This window comes from Lonchura striata, chromosome 10, assembly GCF_050655825.1.
Source record: "Lonchura striata isolate lonStrDom1 chromosome 10, ASM5065582v1, whole genome shotgun sequence".
Classification (NCBI taxonomy): Eukaryota; Metazoa; Chordata; class Aves; order Passeriformes; family Estrildidae; genus Lonchura; species Lonchura striata.
This window is the reverse complement of record NC_140712.1, coordinates 16522633-16544116: the sequence shown is the minus strand read 5'-3', so window position 1 is coordinate 16544116 and position 21484 is coordinate 16522633. Positions and strand designations below refer to the sequence as shown.

General features: G+C 39.9%; 1 protein-coding gene across 8 annotated transcripts in view; it reads left to right on the top strand.

Annotated features, from left to right (window-relative positions):
• IL16 (interleukin 16) overlaps positions 1–21484 on the top strand; it is a 41063-nt gene that overhangs the window by 10287 nt on the left and 9292 nt on the right. For 3 of the 8 annotated variants that reach the window (XM_085588313.1, XM_085588310.1, XM_085588311.1), the window contains 12 exons: positions 56–109; positions 4175–4580; positions 12205–12341; positions 12978–13110; positions 14660–14714; positions 15179–15306; positions 17127–17237; positions 17619–17733; positions 17949–18022; positions 18116–18329; positions 19374–19491; positions 20649–20781. In XM_085588313.1, coding sequence (XP_085444439.1) covers positions 60–109; positions 4175–4580; positions 12205–12341; positions 12978–13110; positions 14660–14714; positions 15179–15306; positions 17127–17237; positions 17619–17733; positions 17949–18022; positions 18116–18329; positions 19374–19491; positions 20649–20781 — 1674 coding nt within the window. In that variant the 5' untranslated portion in view covers positions 56–59. Of the gene's footprint in view, positions 1–55; positions 4581–4620; positions 11336–12204; positions 12342–12977; positions 13111–14659; positions 14715–15178; positions 15307–17126; positions 17238–17618; positions 17734–17948; positions 18023–18115; positions 18330–19373; positions 19492–20648; positions 20782–21484 lie in introns of those variants that run through there. The other 5 variants (XM_085588314.1, XM_085588316.1, XM_085588315.1 and 2 more) reach the window with 5 other exon arrangements.

Below are 21484 nucleotides of genomic sequence, written 5' to 3'. Positions count from 1 at the left end.
CACGTGGCACCAGGAGAGTGTGTTTTCAATTATTCACTCTGTCTTTTTTTGCCAGGCCTATGAAGAGGAACAGCCTTCTGCAGGAGTCAGGTTTGTCTGCCTCGCTGCTGTAAGTTCTTCCTTTTAAATTTTTATTTTACCATTAGGGTTTTTAATTATCATTTTTTAATTCTGCTCTCTGAGAGTTTCTTCCTCTTTATTAGAAAACTTCCAAATCTTTAGCTCTACCTACTGTGGGGAAACCCTAGTCAGTGCTAATAGTACTGCGCAGCAATGAATCTGAGTAAGAATACAAGATCTAGATTAAATTAGGATGCAAGATCTAGATTAAAAGAGGATGCTGCTAGCACTTGGTAATGTAAAACTCATCTTGTTCTTGCTAGTAAAGTCCTGTATTTCCTGCTGTCTGGTTAACAGCAGAGCATTCACATTCAATCTGGGAGCTACACCAAATTATTTGTATCTTGTAAATGCTTGGTTTAATATCCAACCAAAAATTTGAACCAAATGCCTACAGCTCAGATCATGTATTTTGTTTGCAGAAGACAGTCTGAGTTTGAACTTTTAAGATTTAAGGCTGGAAAAATAAAGCTTGGGGGAAAAAAAAAAGAAACATAGAAGGAACATTTGGTTTGCATTACAAACCACAGACAGCTTCCATCAGGCAAGCTGGAGGTATCAGAATGGCAAAAGAAAATGACAAGCAGTGAGTGCACTGTAGAAAAAGACGAATGGTTTAGAGAATTGACTTTGAAGTAATTGTCCATGCCATCAATATCTCAAATTAAATTTGGTGGAAGATGGCAATGAATCATAAAGCTTCTCTGGTACTTGTGATATTGTATGCTGTGTAAAATAACAGTTCTGGATATTTTTATTGGAAAATTTATAAACTACATTTTTGATACCTCCTATATTTCTGTCACTTATGCAACCCTGAATCAGCAGCTCTGGAAAGAATGTTGCCTTAGTTAGGACTTGTGATCTAACACGTATAGCAAGAGCAAGTATTTAACTGGAAGTGTTCAAGTCCAGTGGGTTTATTTTCACGTCAGCCCTTGTCTCACTGTGGGATTGGGTAAGTCATTCAGGGTTAAACTTGCTCTTTGAGTGGATGGAGCTCTCATGGGGATGGGGGAGGAGGAAACAGCTGATGGAGCAGGGCAGAGAGTTCTCTCTGCATAAGATAAAATTTCTCAGGAGCATTACAGGGGGATGGGAAAGCAGGATGCACTTAGACCCGTGTTTCCTTCACTGTTTCAACAGGTGCTTCCATCATCCCTGCATCCCAGATGTTTAGCAGAGCCAGAGAGGCACCTCTTGGACATTTAGTACTGATGGCAGTTCTCCCTTAAGCCCACTAGCTTCAGGCAGAGCAAAAAAGGACTTCATTCTAGCATGCCAGTCGCCAGAGAGCTGCATTCTGACCATTAAGCTATCAAGTCCTCTGCTTATCCAAATGCTTAATAGCTCTTTTAAAATAATTCCTCTTTGAGAAAAGTAAGAGTGTGTTTAATTTTTGCACAAAATTGAAATACTTGAATGCAAAGTCTTCTTTCTTTTAATTTCCCCACATGGGCAGTATTATTTAGGTCTGAATGTGCAGCTTGGGTACATCTGTGATGTTGTTGCCAGTGTCTAATAGCAATTGCCAGTATCACAGAAGGGGCACCGATCCCTACACCGGATTTTCAAGTGATGCACATTCCACTCACCTCCAGCTCTGTTGCTTCCTACCCAGGTGCTGAGAGTAGAGACTTGCAGAAATTCCCTTTATCCCAGACATTCTTTCCTTTTCAACTCCACATTCTGGTCTAATGGGCCAGATAGCATTTTTACATTTAGTCATACAAGGAAACACAACATCATAGACGTTAACAAGATTAATTTCCTAATACAGTGGAGATGGGATTTCTGAGTTCAAATATTTAGTTCATGTATATGATGGTAGACTAAGGCTTTAGACTTACCATAACACTAAAAAGTGCATTTTTGATAAGTCACAAACAAGATCTCCAAACCTTACATTCGTGTGCTCTGTGTCACAGGAAGAGAGTGTGGCTGTGCTGCTGGGCAGTTCTCAATCACACCAAACTTCTCATTCATAAGAGCGGCTACTCTGAAAATAAGAAAAAAAGTAGAATGTTCTGTGAATTGAAGGGGATGGGGAATATGCAAGTCCAGTTTGACCCTGCAAGCTTCCCTCATGCCAGTGCCAGGGAGGCTGGGAGACCAATGACTTCCATTCCCCTGTTCCAATCCAGCGGGGTCAGACTCCCACTGGAGCAGAGAGGATCCCCACGACACACAGAAAGCACACCAGCTTTGGGGAACTTGACATATCCTGGCTAGTTTCAAACTTCCACCTGAAATAGTGTCTTGCTTGGAAATCCCTGGAGTTCCAATAATCAGGACATGAGTTTTTGAAGCGTTAGGGATTTTGTTTTGGAAAAAGAGACATAAGGGAGTAGAGCAATAATAGGAGTGATGTGATAGAAAATAAGTAATGATGGAAAGATGTAAAAGCATTACCTATCAAAAACACCAGAAAAGACTGCACAAATAAACATCCTTCTCCCTGGGACATCTCTTCTGCACCTGAAAATTGTTTTAATTTTAGAAATTCAAGCAAATTCATATTCATGCTGAACTGTGGATTACTCCAGCAGTGTCATAGTTCCTTTAAGCAGGTGTTCAGTGTCATAGAGTTTATCATCTGCTTTTTTTTTCCCTGTTTAATTAAATAAGAAAAAAATACCAAGAAAAACAATCCTGCAGCTTTATTACAATGTTGACTTGTATTTATTATTCAAATCTGGTTTGGTCTGAATTTGGAGGCCTGTGTTTCTTGTCGTGGCTGTAAGGAGCCTTATAAAATCTGCCTTCTTTATTTCTGATTTACCAGCAGAACTTCAGCTACAAAGTGCATACATATCTACCTAATTCTGCACAGAAACAGGGAAAAAAACACCAAACCAAACACAACACTCCAGTTTAGAACACGATGGACAAATTTTTCTCTCAATAGGATACCTCAAAAGTGCTTTTTAAATTACATTGATTTTCAGGTCTTTTGTGTAACACCTATGGCATCTTTGATTTATGCAAATACATATGTTTCAATTGCTATTTTCTCTTGAATGACAACAGTAATATCAGTTAGGTTCTGTGAGGAGAAAAGTTTGTGTAGTAAACATGAGAATAAAACTTAGGTGAGAGAGTCAAAGTAATTAATGTAGACATCCTCTTATTGGATTTTCAGTGTTGACACATACCTACCAAAGCATTTCTAGAAAGCATTTTCTTGAGCTTTAACCCCTTTGTTATCTTAATTACATTACTCATTTTACAAAAGATCATTATACATTCCTCTTAATTACATTACTCATTTTACAAAAGCTCCAAATTTTTGCTGTATTTTGATTGCATATATTTTTTTCAATTTATCTTAATTTTATATGTTGAATCATGAGATGAAACAAACCATCTCTGTAATAGGACACTTTTTGATTGATGTACTAGAGCTGTATTCCTTTATAGAATTCAATTCCTAATCAGATATTCACATCTTAAGTGCTTCACTGGATCTCTCTGTTACTCTTAAATGCACAGTCTTAAGTGAGCTCTGGTTTGCAAAAGTGGAAGTTTTATGGCAGCCTTACATCCCTTACTCTCTCAAGGCTAAGATTGACTTTTGCTAAACCACTTACAACTCGGATGTGCCAGGCAGAGAATCTAGAGTTGACAATTTGATTAATCTTCTTTGAATTACAGTGGTTTCATGAATCAAACTTCAGAATGAGCTTCTTCTTTCCAAATAATATTAGGAGGATAGAGTAATGCTTTTAAAGTATCTTCCTTTTCAATTTGGGAATTCAACATGCAAATTCAGCAGATGCCCAAAGCAAGCAGACAATGGCAGCATCACAAACATTTATTAAAAGCACTCCACTCTGCTTGGGTAACATGGTAAGAGAATGAAAAGGTGAAGGAGGATCTAGGAGAGCTCTGCACAGAAGCAGAATTAGCAAGTCATGAGATATCACGTGGCTGTTCTCAGACTGAAAGGCTCTGTTGATTCGATTTATTCATTAGGGCTTTCCATGAGCGTAGGTTAATAAGTGGGAGAAAGTGGGGTATGTTACAACTTACTTTTGTATTTCCTTTTCTGGAGGATATTTAGCACCACAGAAGCAGAGAAAATTATTGAAAGTATCATGCCACATAAATGGGAGAATGATAGGAAAAAGAGCAGCAGCTCTCTGAGGATGGATCAGAAGAACAATGCTGGGAACAGGAAGTCCAGAAAGTTTCGCTCCATTTCAAGATCACTTATACTCTGCAATGCCAAAACCAGTGACGATGGGTCAAGTCCTGACGAGAAATGTCCTGATCCCTTTGAGATCTCTACCAACTGGGGTCAAGAGGATTTTGACTGCTGTCCCAGAACACAGCTGCCATGCACATCAGAGGCAGAGGACAGCCCACCTGATCCTCCACGTGTGGTCACCAGCATTCTCCAGTCCAAAGCTGCAGCAAGTGAGAACCGCAACAACACGAGAAGAAAGTTCCTCACCAAGGTAGGCAACTCGTGCTGTGTATTGTAATGTTTCCCACTGCAGTAGCTCCTAAATGGATTAATTAATATTTCTCAGGAACTTAGGGGTCTACTTGGCTTTTTCAGAGCCTATGAACCTGCAGTGTTCCTGCTCTGCATAAAAGGCAGGAAAATATACTAGCTCCCCTGCTGTGCTGTTGCACTCTGCTGATGTACAATCTGCTGAAATTAGTGCCTCTAGGCCACTGTCAGTGCTCAGACAAGTACAGCTGGCGTGTTCTATCTGCAAGAAACTCTTCAGCTCAAAATATAAACCTGTCATTGTAGCAAAGGGCTCTTCTAATGTGATACCATGATATCTCACAAGCCATGCAAGCATGATTTATATTAATACTGTGTCAGACACAGGAGATTAAGTAGGCAGATGCTCTTTCCCTCTGATTCAGGAAGAAAGTAGTGATGACCCTAAAACCACCAGAGATGTCACATTTCCTAGACATGTGAAAAGTCTAAGAGCCTCATATTTCAGTGTTATTCTTTAATCAGCTATGTGAACTCTAACAAGCTGAACAATTTTCTGTCAGAGCAATATATTTTAGATGGCTTTAGAAAGTTCTTTCAGCAGGATAGCCTAATTTTTCCACTTTCTGTTCCATCAGTTGCTGTGATGTGTAAAAGGGACCTCACTGCAAGTGGGGCACCTGAGGCATCCTGGCACCTCCTTTATTACATGCCTTTTATCTGTGCAGATACATGCTTATGTGAAAGAACTGATTTTTTTCACCAGAATAGTTGTTCTTGTATATTCTGTTTTATTTCATATAAAATAAAATATATATTGTCTAAAATTAGACATCTATGTCTAAATACACAGTGGCACAAGTGCTACTGAAAATCAGAATCTCCCCTTACCCTTAATAATGACCACAGCTTGCCCAGCATTACAAAGACTGCAGCAGGATGGAGGCAAGGTGTTTCCACCCTTGGCAAAGTCCCAGCAGGAAGACAAAACCAAATAACTTACTATTGCATTCTGACAGAAAACAAGACCCAAGTCCCAAAACTTACTCAGTCTCCTGCAAAACCATGCCAACTCCTTCTTTGTGGAAGCAGTCCTTATGCACCCTGCTGATGTCTGTATGAGTGAAGGAGCTGGCCTCTGTGCACTTTCAGAAGCTGAAGCCCTCAGGTGTGTGCCAGCTGCCACAGTTTATTTCCTTGCACATCTCCTAAGTCTGCAGGGCTCCAAATACTGCTGTGATCCATAGCCGCATGCAACTCCTCAGTATCTTATCTCAGACTGGAAGTTTAGATAGTTTGCTCTAATAGCTGGCAAGCAGATAAAACAGGGACCTGGGGACCAGAGTTAAGTCCTACAATGCCTTTGCACACATAAAATAGAACTGCTAAGGATATAAATCCACTCTTAAGCTGAAGCATCAGTGTTGCTGAAGAACATGTGTCAGATGCTGACATAAATTAGTCATCAGCTCCATCCCTCACAGCAGCATTTGGGTCACTTAGTGCTGCTGTACACTATGAGTACCATTAAATTCCCACTCCAGAGCTCTTGTAGCAATCTAAACCTCTTCAAATGCTACTTGCTAATCTTCCATACCTTTCAGAGTCATGGATCAATGAGTGATTCTGAAGTCTTATCTTGGCTTGCTAAGTAGGATGAACATTGGTAACAGCCACCCCAACCCTGTCCTGTGCTGCTGCTGCTGAGGCTTTCTCCCTGGAGTATGAAAGAAGTGATCTCTACCTTCCATATGGCACAAGCCTGTCAGAACAATCTTCCTGTACCACAGGTCTTACAAAGCTTAAGCCTTCTCTCTTTAAGAAGTCAAACAGGCATTTTTTCATGTCCCAGTGTAATTCTCTCTCCATCTAAATGTGACACTTCAGAAATTCATGATGTGTGACTCAGAGCTGAAGAATCCTTGTCTTTGTTCAAGAAAATTGATTCCATTCTTTCCTGGTGTTCTTGAGGATATTCCATTATTCTTCTGCTTTCCAGCACCTCCAGCCCTAAGCGTGACTCTGAAGGTGTTAATAACTCCCACAGAACTGAACAACTTAATATTGCTGTCACAAGGAAGGAGAGAAGAATGCTTAAAAGTGCTGCATGATTTAATGTTCCCTGTGCATGTATTCTCCAGAGTAAAGGGGAACTTGTAACATCAGTACTCAAAATGCAAATTCCTTTTTTTCTGTTGCAAACCTTAAGTGCTTCTCTGAGCCATACTCTGCTGACTGCATGGGATCCACTATAAGCAATAAATGAGTAGCAAATCAGTGTTGCAGGACTACATAACAGAGGTTTTTTTTTCCCTTCTCTAAAATTCCATCAGCAATGAGAGCAGATGAACAGTCTTTTAATTCATTTGGCTTCTCTGACCAACTATTCACTTATACTGAGTATTCCTTGCTGTTTCTAGAGGCCCAGGGTTACCCTGGCATCATTTGTTCAGACACTTCCTGAGATGAGGTGTGCTTGTTGTGGTATGATGGACTGCCAGCTGGTCTATGTATAAACAAACAGATCTCCTTTACAGTTTGCTTCTCACAAAATAAGTAATTTTCACTTGGGTTGAAAGAAAGACACCAAAGAAATGGTAAACAGTATCTGATACCCTGAGCATGGACACAGCAAACACTGTGGAAGATGTCTTTGCCTGCTCAGACTGAAATCACTCCAACTGTTGGAGAACTGGGCGGGAATAGATTATATCAACTCCTTCAGAGAGTAGCAGGCTCTGCTGAGTGTGAGAGCTGCTGCAAGAAGCACTTCTACTGCTCCAAGAAGCATTCCATTACATCTTCCCAACACTCCCAAAACCCTGGGAAGCAATGAGAACTACCAGTGGGGCTGGCAGCAGGGTTGAAATAGCATCTAGAATAAAACAGAATAAAAAGGGATTGAATTCTGATGAAATAAATATAGGAACTAAGCTGACCAGACTACTTGGCTCTACTTGGTTCTAGAAACTTCTGCACCCTTTCTTCCTTTGGTCCCTGACCCTCTGCTTGAAGGAGGGAAAAGGCAAAAGGTATTTTTTCTCCTATGGTCATCAGCAGAATAGAATTTTATTAACTTGCCTTGATGCAAACACCAGTTAGCTGGTCCTTTGGTACCAGGACAAGTGCTATGGCAACAGACTGTAATGTCTCAAACACAAGCCCATGGGCAGGATGGAAAACTAAAGCCAAGAGAAGAGACTGCATTTATTTAGATATTTATGTGTTCTCCTCAGTTTTCACACTTCTCTCTTTCTGTCTGCCCAGCCTTCTTTCTTTTGCTGCACATCACCCTGGTCATCACTCAGAGCAAGCTGGGAGAGGAGCTGTTCCATTAGCATGTGCTGCAAAATGCAGGCCAGCAAAGGCTCCCAGGAAAACTCACAGAGGGCAGATGATGGGGGGAAAGGTCCTTCTCTAACATCTGATGTGCTGAATTGTCAGTCTAGGGCAAAGCTTGGTCTCGTGCCCTGCTCCTTGCATCATCCTGGCTTTCCAGCTTCTGCCATTTTACTGGTTTCAAAGGGAATATGCTGCTGGGAAAATGAATTACATCTACTATAAATATTTTTAAAAGACCAAGGCATTGGGCTAGCGTATGTCAAAGCCAGTGAAGTGAGTTTATGCCAGAGAGACTCTGGCCCTTTCTGTTAGAACTGATGAAGAAAAAAATTGCTCCTTGAAGAAAATTCCCAAAGACCATATTCTCTCAGAAATCCCAGCCATTTCACAGTCATTAGGGTGTTGGAGACCAGAAAAACTAAGTATTTTAATACATTATTGTACTGCTGTTAGATATATTTTTCCTTTTATTTTTTTCCTTTTTTTAAAAACCAGCAGTCAATTAGCTCATTGTCATGCACTTGGTTAACTGAGTCCAAGACCTTACTTGAACTAGCCTTGTATAACATTTCAAGTCAGACAATCTAACTACTGTGTCTTACTTTAAGAGTGCACAAAGTTTTTCAGTTTTCTACAGATGCCATGGTTACCCTTATTTCTAAACAACATCTGGAATTAGATGTTTTGAGATGGGATTCTGAGTTAGAAATGTCTAATGAAGGCATGAAGGAAAAAGGAATCTTTTAAATGGCAGATAAAAAACATCCTCAGAAGCTTTGCATTTTGGATGACAAAAAATGGGAACAGGAAGAGAGAGTTGGCCTGGATGTACAAATTACTTTTCCAGAACAAAACAAAAGAAAAGTTAATCTATTCTCACCTGTGGAAAATTCAAGAAGGCTCTTAAACTCCTTTAATTTTTATCTTTCAGCCAAGCAGACTCAGTTTAAATACAAATTTTGCTTTGAGTGGAACTTGCAATGCAGATAAAAGTTTCCTCAGAGTCCTGAAGTTCTGGAAGACAAAGCAGAGAGTTTATTCATTGGCAGAAAATATATGTTTAAATATATCTTCTAATCATGAAGAGACAAGGCTGGCCCAGGATCCACCTGCCCCACCTCAAACCTGACAACAGCTTTTAGCAAATTTTCAGTACTCACTGTATTCAGATTTACAAATCATCTTTTAAAACAAACAGAACACTTTAAAAAAGAAAAATATGTAAAAATAAATACTATCTTTACTCTTGGAACCATCAGCAGTATTTCTATGCATAAAATAATCAGAGACAGGAAAAAAATATTAAATAAGTAAATCCAAAGCCAATTGACTATAGGCACAAGAATTGGTCAAATATTTATTTTTCTGAAAAACAGCTTTTATTAATTTTCTGTCATGTTGCAATAACTTGGACATGAATATAATGATCTATATCCAGGACCCAAAAAATACAAATGTTAACAACATACAGATATTTGCCACATGTCCATAGACCAATAAAAACTTATTTTTTTTAAGTAATTCACCTAAATGAATTGCAGCAATGATTGAGACACAGAGCGAATTTGAAATGTAGCCCAAATGGGTAATATGACTGCAAATCTAAACAAAAATTGTTCCCAGGACTTTTCTGCTGTGTACAAGGGATTTAACCTCTACATTCTTAGTGACTAAGTGCATGCAACTTACTGTTCCTGGAAAAATCGTCATATCAGTTTTGATTTGGTGATGTTTCATATGGATGTTCCACTACAACCCAGAATTTCCAGCCTGGCACATGTCCAATTGTACAAAACACAATCTCTTCCCCAAAAGACTTACATGGTGCTGCAATGAAAAACCTCAGCACCAAACCCACTGCTCTCTGTGATGTCCTGTGAAGCTGGGCAGAGACACAACACTTTTGGACAATTAACTAGGAGGATGTTTATAAACTTGATGAGCACAGTAGCCATATACTGTGAACAAGCTATAGCTCTCAGCTTTTAACAGAGGTGAGTTGGGGACAGTCTGAAAAGGCCTATGAAAATGAACAAGAAAATGAAGTGTGGAGAACAGTTGTGCAAAACTGTGTATCTGACAGGTGTCTGTGAGAAGATATGTTTATCTTTCAAGGGAACATTTCACAAGAGTAAGGACTCCTAAGAAGATAAGCTGGCAAGTCCAAACTTGAATTCTGACTACAGGAAACAGAAAATTACTTTCTTAAACACTGAGTTTTAAATACCATTATTCTTTCACAACAGCCCCAGTCCACAAGCAGCTGAGATCTCATAAATAGTCAAATGGCAGAATAATTTCCTACCTTTAATGTCTATCTTACATTTTTCATGTTTTACAACAAACATACCACATTACTGAAAACCCTGTTTCAATGGCTGCTCCATCTATGCAGAATCTGGCCTGTAATGTCATAATAATTCTTGAAATAAAGGACAGTGCAAACAAAGAGAAAAGGGAACTCACATTTTTTGCTACTCAAGATTTCAAATTTTAAGGCATCTGAATGTTAACTTTTATTTTATTACTGTGCCGAAGACATCAAAGAACTGCCATAAGATTAAAAAAAAAGAGAATATTATGTAATCCAGATTTCAAGTAAGTATTTCCCAAGATATTTATCTTGGGTGAAAAGTAAATAAAAAGCTCCAAAACTAATATTAGAGTTCAAGCCAACTGGTTTAAGATAGAATTCTGTCCATGCTTATATCCTTACCAACATATTACTCACTAGAAGAATTCTTCATGAACAAAAAAGGCTTCGTAAAATTCAGACACTCCTCATCCAAGGCAGACAATCTGGAATGCAAGCAAACCCACAGAGTTAACGAGTCAGTCAATACAAGTATAGCTCTTATCCATTACCTACTGAATTCAGCCTGCAGTGAGCCCAGGGCCCCAAGTTAAATATTTCATTAATTCACAGCCTTAGATTTACTCTGGCAGGTTTCAGAAAGAGAGCCAGGCTTCGGCAGTCAGCCTGAAAGATAATGACCTTTATTGACATTGCTGTAAATTTGCATTTTGTGTTTGCTGTCAGTCAGGAATGATGCAATACCTATTAATTTTTGGTGAAGAACAATGGTTCTCATCCTCAGGGTTGTATGAACTCTGCCTAGAGTGGAAATGAAGCCCTGCTGATGGTGAAAGTGGCTACACACCTTTCCTTGTGCTCTCAGAAGTCTACAGATTACTGGAAATAGTTGATGCCACTTTGACCAGGGGCCCTGGGAGCAACACAGACAGCTGACCACTGTTATGTTTTGTGGCCTGTCCTAACATATGAAATTTGCCTCCCCTTCAGAAATCTATACCTCAGTCATACAAATCTCTTGGGAACAAGCCTGGATCCAGGATACACTGAGAGCCCTCTTCACTTTGTGGAGTATGGAGAGGCTGGCGAGGGCAGAGGAGGTGGGTTCAGTTGGGAGCAGAATAAGTGAGAAATTAATTATTATCTTGAATCAGGAGAAATACTAAGCAAATGGAAAAGAAATTGTGTGCTAACTTTCCAGCTTTCCTCATCTATTTAAAATTTCTAGGTGTTCACATTCGTGCCACAGGAGTGTATTTCCCAGTCAAATGTGTTGTGCTTCATGTGCTTAGTTGCTCCATTCTTTGCTTTCCATATATGTCTCAAAGCACTACTTCTCCTTCTGAATGGTCCTGTGTTAATGATTCATATCTGCATTAAAGATATACTTACAATTAGTCCTCCAGATGCAATGCAGACTGCAGCAACTTCAACCAGTCTGGAATGGACAAAGAATTTTCCACTGCTGCAGACCTCTCTGGTCCATTGCTCCCACTTAACAAGTCAGCAGCAGGGGTGGAGCTTCTAGTGTTTTGTATACCCTTATTTTATTTATTTTCCATTCAGACATCTTGTGGTTTCCAGAGCATTTAATTTTCTGGCATGTGTTTATTTTCCTCCCTATCTTTTCTTACAATAGGCAAAGTTAGTATAGATTAGCATAGGCAAAGTTTACCCAGTTACTATGAAATGTCTGTTTTCTGTTCTCTTCCCCTCATGCAAAGGGACACTATATTTTAATTCTTCCCCCTTTAGCCAGAAGGCACTGAAGTCCTAAGGAAAAACTTCTGTAAAGCACTGACTCTATAATACCATTGCTTTTTCTCAAACAGACAGTGTTAAAGGCTCCTGTTCTCCTGGGAGGCAACCTGATTCTAAGCCTCTCTTTAAAAGGCTCAGAATAAGTGTAAGTGACTTTTAACAGCTTTAGTACATTTTTGTTCATGCAACCTTTCATCTTCTGGATCAGGACAGCTGCATCTGCAGGCTGTGTTCAACACCAGGGAACAGCAGCTCAGGAATCAAACTCTCCAGGAGCCCGAGATGTGCATCTTTCTGGAAAGGGTTAACAGGCAGCCACGTGCCTGCTGAAGGCCCAGCAAACAGGTACAGTACATGTGGAGGTAGCAAGTTATTACAGAGACATTTGTTTGCACAACCAGCTTTTTGTGACAAGCTATGACTGGAAGCTCAGCTCCAGTTAAAAGAAGGGATGTCTGGGAATCAATCCTTACATTGCTTCCAGTTGGAGACACAGGTCAAGATTGTAGAAAAATAAAGCTGTGGCCACTCAGGGATCTGCGCTGCTCAATTACACCAAGAAATAAAACCTGGAAGAATGAGTGTACATAACATCAGGTTTTCAGATCGTGATGCCTTGTTAAAGGGCAGTGTAGGGTGGCATCAGTCCCACAAGCCACTGGAAAGCAATGTGAGCCAAGGTTCCTGACAGGAAGGAAATGTAGTCTTTGATCAACTTTTGAGTGCAAGATGGTGAGAAGGGAGGAATATCATGCCTGAATGCCAGCTGTGTGATCACCAGGACTAAGCAGAAGAGAGCAGCAATGGGGAAAAATCCTAGCAGGGGATGGGGTGTATCACACATCCAGGCACTCCAGGGCAGCCCTGGTCAAGGCAAAGGGAGAACTGCAGCTGACTCCTCAGATAGAGACAGGTAGCACATGGAACAGGGACATTATTCCATGTGAAATAATATACAAATGTTTCTTTTGTTTCTTTAAGGGATGGCTGCCTGAGCCCAAGGGATGAACTGTTAACATTAAATGTACAATCACTGAAAGACCTGTCCAGAAAGGAGGCTGAGTCTCTCATTCCCCCAACGTCACAGCTGGTGAACATGATGATGGCTCACAAAGTAAGCATGAGAAACTGTGGGGTGATTGGACATTTACTTTAGAGAGGAGGGGAATTTGTTCATCAGACATTTGAAGATGGTTTTGCCTTTTGTGACAAAACCCAAAATCTCTTGTGGTCAGACTCTGGTGACTTTCAGCACAGCTTTTTCCCAGATAAACAGAGGCTGTGGGGAGGCCAGGTCTCTGGGAAACTCTAGAAAGGGCTGTTAAAACCCTTCTTTTAGAAACACACAGCTTGCCAATGTTAATTTTCCATTTAGAAGTTGAAGAAAGGTAGAAATGGATTTAAGGGAAGATCCATGAATCCCAGAAAAGCCAGGGAGCCGCCCCTGTAACAAAGTAGTTCTGTGAATTTAGGATCTGTAGTTAATAACAAAGACTTTTCAAGCTAGCTAGCTTGGCAAGAGAAACACTGCAAAATCATTTTCAAAATTCACCTTTAAGAATCTTCTCTGTATTTCTTATTCTGAAGAGCTCCCTAAGGGAATGGGATTGGAAAGCCCTAGTAGGATTTTGCTACTTGGCAATACCCCCACCTGCTGTCCAAAAGGAAAATTAGCACTCCATAGGTCTTGTATCTCCAAACAGAACTCCTGAAATCAGGATTCTGAAACAAAGTCTTTGTCCTGGTTGGCTCCACTTAGATTAGGACATACATGTCGTGCTCCCTGTCTCAGCTCCTGCAGAATAATACTGAGCAAAAATTTGGCATTTTGTTTTATTTATATCACTTTCCATATGGTGTCTGTATTTTGTAATGTTCTCCCTTTAACCGGGATTCCCTCAGGATCAAAGTAATTGCCTCACAGAAAGAGGATCAGAATCAGGACTTGCAGGAACCACCCAGAAATTATTCCTAACATCAACTGTTATTGAGATGTGATCATATACTTATTTTCCAACAGTTCTAAATACCTGCATTTAAAAAGCTGAATGTTTAATCTACAAGTTTTTAAATGCTAGAATTAGGGACCATATTTTCAAAAGCAACAGGAGATTCCAACTGGAAGGTGCCAATTTTTTTGAAAACTCTTAAACTTAGTCCTTGGAGGTTTTTAAATGTTCAGATTGTATTTGGACTAAAAGACATCCATCCCTCTGAATCAGAAGTTAGACACCTATCCACCATTGCATATATGGAATTAAGAATTTTCCTCTTAACTTAACCCCTCCCTAAGGTGCTTGAGTACTTGAAAAGTATGAGCTACCTCCAGAAATTAAATAAGCATGGCTATATCTACACATCCAACAATCTGTCTGGCCCAGCTGGGGGTATCCAATAAATTTTCTGTTCATTTTGTCCAAGAACCTGAAACTATTTCTATCTTATTACCTTATTATAATAATTTTTATAGCAAACTTTTGAGCTTCATTCCCCTTTATCTTCCTATTTATTTTAAATAGTGAATTTTGCTTCATGTTTTTTTTTTTTTTATTCATGCTGAAATCTGTGCAAACCAAAATAGAAGAAATTTACTTTTTAAGAATAGACCACTTTGGAAATTTCTTGCATAGCCATGGATTTAGTTTGTTGGGTTTTTGTTTTAGGAAACACCAACACGTAAGGAAAGGCCTTTGGAAATACAGAATGGTTTTCTGCACGGTAAGGCTGCATGTCAGCAGACTCACAGTAACTCCACCAGTAAGTTGCGGAGCAACAATCTGTTCTCTTGTAATACTCAGGGAGCGCAGATCACAGGCCCCCATTGTGTGCTGGTACTATGGTGCTAAAAGAAATGTTGAATGTTGTCCAAATTTATTCTGGGATCCTTAGCTAAGAATTGCTGATGCATAAAATCATCAGCTGCTGTGCTCACAACATCCTGCATCCCAGTTTGGGTTTGGGGCCTTTTTAATGGTGTACTCTAAATGGGCCAACAATTTTTTGGTAGGGAATGCATGCTTTTTACTATATTCAACATTAATTGCTGTTGTCTAAGTGACAGCTGAAGACATCAATCCCTTCAGGAAGAATTGTTCGAAGGGAAAGCCTTTCTGGGTAGCATTTGCCTGGAACACGGTGTGAGTAGTGCGGTAGTGCACTAATGCCTCTCTGCGCTCCTGCAGGTGCGCGCCCGCCCTGGGCCGGCGCTGCGGAGGGCCCGGCGCCCCTCAGGGACCGCCAGCCCCTCGCCCTCCTGGCCAGCCGAAAATCGCTGTCACAGCAGCTGGACTGCCCTGCAGGGAGAGCCCCGGTGAGTGAGAAACTCAGATGTCCCCAACAGGGCTCTCTGCAAGCCCTCAGATGTCCCCAGCAGGGCTCTCTGCAGCCGCTGTCCTGCCCGATCCCCTCTGCCCAGCCGGGGTGATGGTCACTCTGATGGTCACTCTGCCTCCTCTGCTTTCTGCCCCCGCATCTCCTCTATGAGGGGTGGGAGAGCAGCAAAGGCCCTGCCAGCAAACCTCCATGTCTCCAGGTTCTCCCCACCAGTGCCCAGCAGGTCCCATGGTGTGGCTAAATTCCCAAGGGGGGTTTACACCACCCTGCTCTGAGCCCCGATGCCACCAGTCCCCCCAGGCACTGCGCTGGCCCAGCCATGGCCACAGCGGGTACGGACTCACCACGGTCCCTGCTGAAGGAGGCAGAGTTAAACAGCCTGTTAAAGGGGGCTGGAGACTGGCTCCTCTGCTCTCCAGACGGATGCTAAGTGACCATCAGAGGCTGGAGAGGGTTGGGGTGTTTATGGCTAAAGGTCCCCAGGCTCGGACCTGGAGGAGGAGATGGAGGCAAAGCTCCTCACACTCAGCTCCCACCTCCCTCCCTGCTGCTCCCTGCCTTCTCCTGGCCCATCACCCACCCTGAGGGACCCAAGGCTTGTTCCTGTTATAAGGAGGCTGCAAACCAGAGCACGAAACCCAACCAAAACACACCTGAGTGTACAAACAAGTCCTCAAGGATTCATGGGTTTCCTTCCCCTCAAAGCTCCTGCATGGCACGTGCTGCCCACTTCAAGAGGTTCTTTGGCAGCATCCTGGTTTTGGGTATTGCTACCCACCACAAAAAGAAATAAAACCACACCTTCTCACACAGAAGCAAAAGAAATCTGAAAATTTCCCCTTTTCAGACTCAGAAGACCCAGAATAAACAATCACCCTGATCTGACAAAGAAATACGTTTTGGAGAGTGTGTTTTTGGTGTTGCATGCCTGTTCACCTCTTAATCCTGTTCCCAATCCCATGTTGAACAGATAATCTGGTTTTCATGTCAAAATTGAGACTCTTGCATATGCAGAAGCCAAAATTTTGGCTGATCTTCCACTCTTCAATGCCTGCTAGTTTCACTTCGCTGCATAAAAAAAAACAAACAAACAAAAAAATAGAGTTGAACTCTCTCAGATGTGTAATGAGTTCAATTAACTCTGACCCTGGTGAACTTCATGCATAGTTAGCTTTGGGTAATGACTTCTGTCAGTGCTTAAATTATCCTGTAATACCCATATCCATCTTGAAATAGGAGGTTTTCATTAAAAATTTCACTAAATACTTGATTAAAAGCTCATTAAAATAGGACGAATCTCAGAGGCTGAAATTAGGAAATCCAGCACAAATTCATATTTTGGGGAAAATGCTTTAAAAAGGTTTGGTATGTCCCAAGATAAAGTTTTTAGTCACAAGATGAAGGAAAGATTTTGCATGTCTTGATTCTAGTTCTGCTCTTGAAGGCAAAAATGATAATACTTGTTTATGTCCCCTAATGACCACAAATGGAGTTTTGGCATGGGGACTCAAGCCAGAGCACAAATTTATCTTTCTACACCATTGCACCACTTCAAGGACCAACATCCTAATTTTTCTCCTGTTTAGTCCCTTGCAGAACAAATTCATTGAGCAGCAATTTGCTGAATAACAAATGGCTTATGAAAATTACAAAGATTTTTTTTAAAAAAAGAATGTTTAGTACCATCAGTTATAAGGCAGAAATTTCAAATGAAGAAGTTGCTGCAATGTATGTTCAAGAATTTCTGCTTATGCATAGAAAAATTGTGGGTTTTGTTGGTTTTTTTATTATTCACAGGCAATTTCGAGGCCATCTAGATCCCTAAGTACAGCACAACTTGTGCACACATCCTGTGGCTCACAGGCTTCAGTAATTTCAAACATTGTATTGATGAAAGGACAAGGGAAGGTAAGACTGGCTCTGTTGATTTACCATGAGTTTTACTTCATCTCGCAAATGTGATATGCAAAGTGCAGAGAAGTGACTGCAAGTTACTACTTTTAGGCTGCCAATTCATATCCAATAAAAATTTTTGAAAATAATTTAGACACCTTTCCATGTGCACATAATAGTGGATTAATTGATGGGAACAAACAAAAAGCAAAACATGAGAGGATTCTGCTGAAATTCCCATTTACTGTTACTACAGGAATGTGATTAACTATTTTTTCATGTTTTATACTACTCCACTGATAATACTGCCCATGTAGGTAATGCAGAAGAAACTGCAAATGAACTATTATGAGAACTGAACATGGGTTCTCACACACTTTTTCTTCCATAAATTAGGGTTTGGGCTTCAGTATCGTTGGTGGTAAAGACAGCATTTATGGACCAATAGGCATCTATGTCAAAACCATCTTTCCTGGTGGAGCTGCTGCTGCTGATGGAAGGCTACAAGAAGGTGGAAAATACCTCTTCTCTCCCTTTTCCCACTTCCCAAAAAATGACACTGAAAGACAGATTGAGGCTGAAACGAGCCAAAAGTGACTTCTACATCTGCATCCATTTTTGCATTTGCAAGAATCCTTTGGAGTGCATGTAATCATGTAATCATGTATCATGTAATTTATTGCAGAATACAGTAATAGTAATAAAATTCTTTCTCTTGCAAAACAGGTGATGAAATCCTGGAACTGAATGGAGAATCCATGCATGGATTAACACATTATGATGCTTTACAGAAATTTAAGGTTATGTACCCTCCTTCCAGATCAACCTCTGGTTTTAGACATAATGTGTATGTGAGCTCAACCCATTCACTCCCTGTCTGTTCTTTCCAGCAGGCTAAAAAGGGTCTTCTGACACTTACAGTCAGGACAAGCTTCAGCACACCTCATTTTGCTTCCAGCTGTCAGTCACCCCTCTTGTGTCAGTCACTGAGCTCCAGTACATGCATAACCAAGGAAAACAGCTCGTTCAGTTCAGAAAATGCAGCATTCTCCTTAAATCCTACAAAGCCCAATGACAGGGTCATAATGGAAGTTACCCTACACAAAGGTGAGTGCTGACATTAACTGAGCACTGCTAACAAAGCACTGACTGACAAACCACTGTTCATTTGCTCTCTGTCTTTCCTCACTAACCTGATTCTTTTCCTGAACTAAGTTTTTCTAATACACTAAATTAAATCGGGGTGCCTGTCAGTGCTAACAAGTGTCTGTCAACTGCAGGGTTTTGAACACCATCTGTCCTCAAGAGCCAATCATTGAGGGTTTTTTGCTCTCAAGCTTTAGAGTCACAGTCATATCCTTCATGTGAAACTGTAAAGCTCTTGTCAACAAATGCCTCTTATTAAACAGACTGTGCAACTCTTACCCATAATTATGCAAACAGTTAATTTCACTCTTGAAAAGGCTTAAAACTAAATAAATTAAGTATCTATATCTTCCTCTAATTCTTTCACCTCATCTCCAACTGTCATCATCTTCTATTTATAAACAACCATTGGCACAATGAAATAAACTTTTAAATATGGGCACATCAGAGCATCAAGCAAAGCCTCTATGAGGTACCAGTGACTTATCAAATACACAGGATGGCATCTGACATCAGTGTCTGTCCAGAGCAAAGATGAGAAACTCACAGAGTCCTATATAACATATAACACAGCTGTATTATATAAAACAGAAGGAGGACTGAAATTATATAGCTAACAGTAGCCAAATATCCTTAATTTTAGCTTGTTTGGCCTCTTAATTTTAGCTCTTTAATTTTTTTTTCTATTCTGTCTCCTTGTAAAGTAATTTGAATTCTTCTGTAATGACAGATATTTTGCAAAATTAACCTGCATTCCATTGTATCTGTGACTTTAATCATAAGGGGGGAAAAGCCCCCATAACAATAAAAAAATTGAAAGGTTTAGAAAAAGGCAGTGGAAACAGCAATAAATACTGAATGTGCAACATTTATTAATACAAGACTTTGGTTCTAGTTTGTGCAGAAAAAAATAATTAGATTTGATTAATTTTTTAAAAATGCTCTTCAATAGCTTGCTTTGACTGTTTCTTATGGGGTTTTTTTAATTATTATTGCTTCTTTCAGAGCCAGGTGTTGGCCTTGGAATTGGGTTATGTAGCATCCCTTACTTCCAGTGTATTTCAGGGATCTTTATTCACACCCTCTCACCAGGCTCAGTGGCACATATGGATGGGAGACTCAGGTAGGATGAGAAAGGCTGGCTGTCTTATGCCACAAATTTCTCATTGATCTGTTTTATGGGTTTATTTTTGACCTATTTGGACAGGAAGAAATACTGATTCCTGGGAATTTGGGGTTTATAGCACATGTGCTATTCTCAGGGTTGGAGCATATGTCTTCAGGATATGTGGGATTTCCAGAAATACAGCAACCCACTGAAATCTCTGCCTCTTGCCCAAGCTAGGTTAACTTTGAAGGTCTTAGACAAACTTGTAGCATTGCTACTGGAGGAGATGTCCAAATGAGAAAGTATTTAGAAAACCCTAAACATATCACATAATGTGGCTTGTTTGAGCACTAGGTTTTTTCTGATACAAGCTCCTTAAATTCTATTACTTCTTGCCCAATAGAAAAACAGATTTGCTGAAGTGAGCTTTAGTGAGAGTGTAGAAATTCACTTTCAAAGGTTTTTGACCAGCTAGTAATGTTGAGCGTATTGAGACCTGAACAGAACACAGGAGTTTCAGTGAAGTCTTTTTGATTTAAGTTTAGGTATTCTGTAATCTTTCTCTCTAATGCTTTAGCTGAAAGAACTATAGTCTTACATTATTTGAATATTTGAATGATACAAATCAATGCCTTCAGTCAGGCTCTTAATGTGTGTGAGAACTAGAGCAGAGCAAGGCATTCTCAGTTTCCATGTGAGCCAAATCTGGATTTCATCTAGAAAAATCCAGTTTAGCAGATTTTGATAGTTTGTTATTGGAATTTTTTAAATGAGTTATTCATATATGTAGCAGAAACATAACACCTTTTCTGACCTTAAATAGCCTTAACATATTATAAAGACATGAAAAGTGAAGTGTTAACTGGAAAGGAAGGAAGGAAGGTGTAGGTGGAAGCAGCAGTTGAGCTGCAGACAGCAGAAAGAGCAAGTGTGCACAGCTGAACATGCAGAAAGCTGAGATTGCATGCAACATTGCAGATCAAAACTGCTTGACATCCAACTCATTCCCATTCTATTTTCTGTAGCAGGACAGAAAGACAGATTTAATCTGTAAGAAATTAGAGGTTGGCCATAGGAATTTGCTTTTTGCATGTTTTCACGTGGGGGACACAAGGTCAGGAGAAAATCTCTTGTTTACATAATCTCTCTTTTTTTCCTAAATATCTCTCTAGGTGTGGAGATGAAATTCTTGAAATTAACGAAACTTCAGTACAAAATACAACCCTTAATGAAGTTTATGCTGTGCTGAGCCATTGTGATCCTGGTGCAGTACAAATCATTGTTAGCAGACACCCTGAACCACAGGTAGCACAGTCTGTATTCTTTCTGAATTTCAATATAGCACGTATTGAGAACTAAGAGGGAGCAAGTGCTGATCTAATACAGGTAGAAAAATGTTGACTACAAAGATGCTTATCTCTTTGTGATCTTCACTGCACACAAAAAAAAATGCTGAGATGAGATGTGCACTGTCTTAAGTAGAATCATTTAAGATTTGAAGATCACTGGTGATAGTCTTACATGAGGTTCTATGCCATGAATAAGGAAACAACAGAAATAACATTTAAGGAATAATCCAAAACACAGGTCTTATGTAAGAAAGAATTGACAATAATAAGTAAATAATTTGAAAGAGGGAACATACTTCCCCAAAAAGAATTAAATATTTATACACTTCTCTTTCAGTAATTAAAACTGAGGTCTTGCCCTGCCAATATTTATAATTAAATTAGTATTGAAGTAAAATCTCTTATTCTTGCAAGGTTTTTCAACAAAATGCTTCATAACACCAAATACTGTATAAATTATTATTAAGTTTAAAGGGTTACATAAAGCATGCTGTATTGAGTTACCTTATACTGACAAATCCAGGACTCCATTTCTAGTGCTGCAAAAGAATGTTTGTCTTTGAAAGGTCCCATTTTACCTAAACAGCCACCAAAAAGAGCACATCCATAGATTATACTTCATATATACTGGGATATATACAAATATATATATTTGGCAT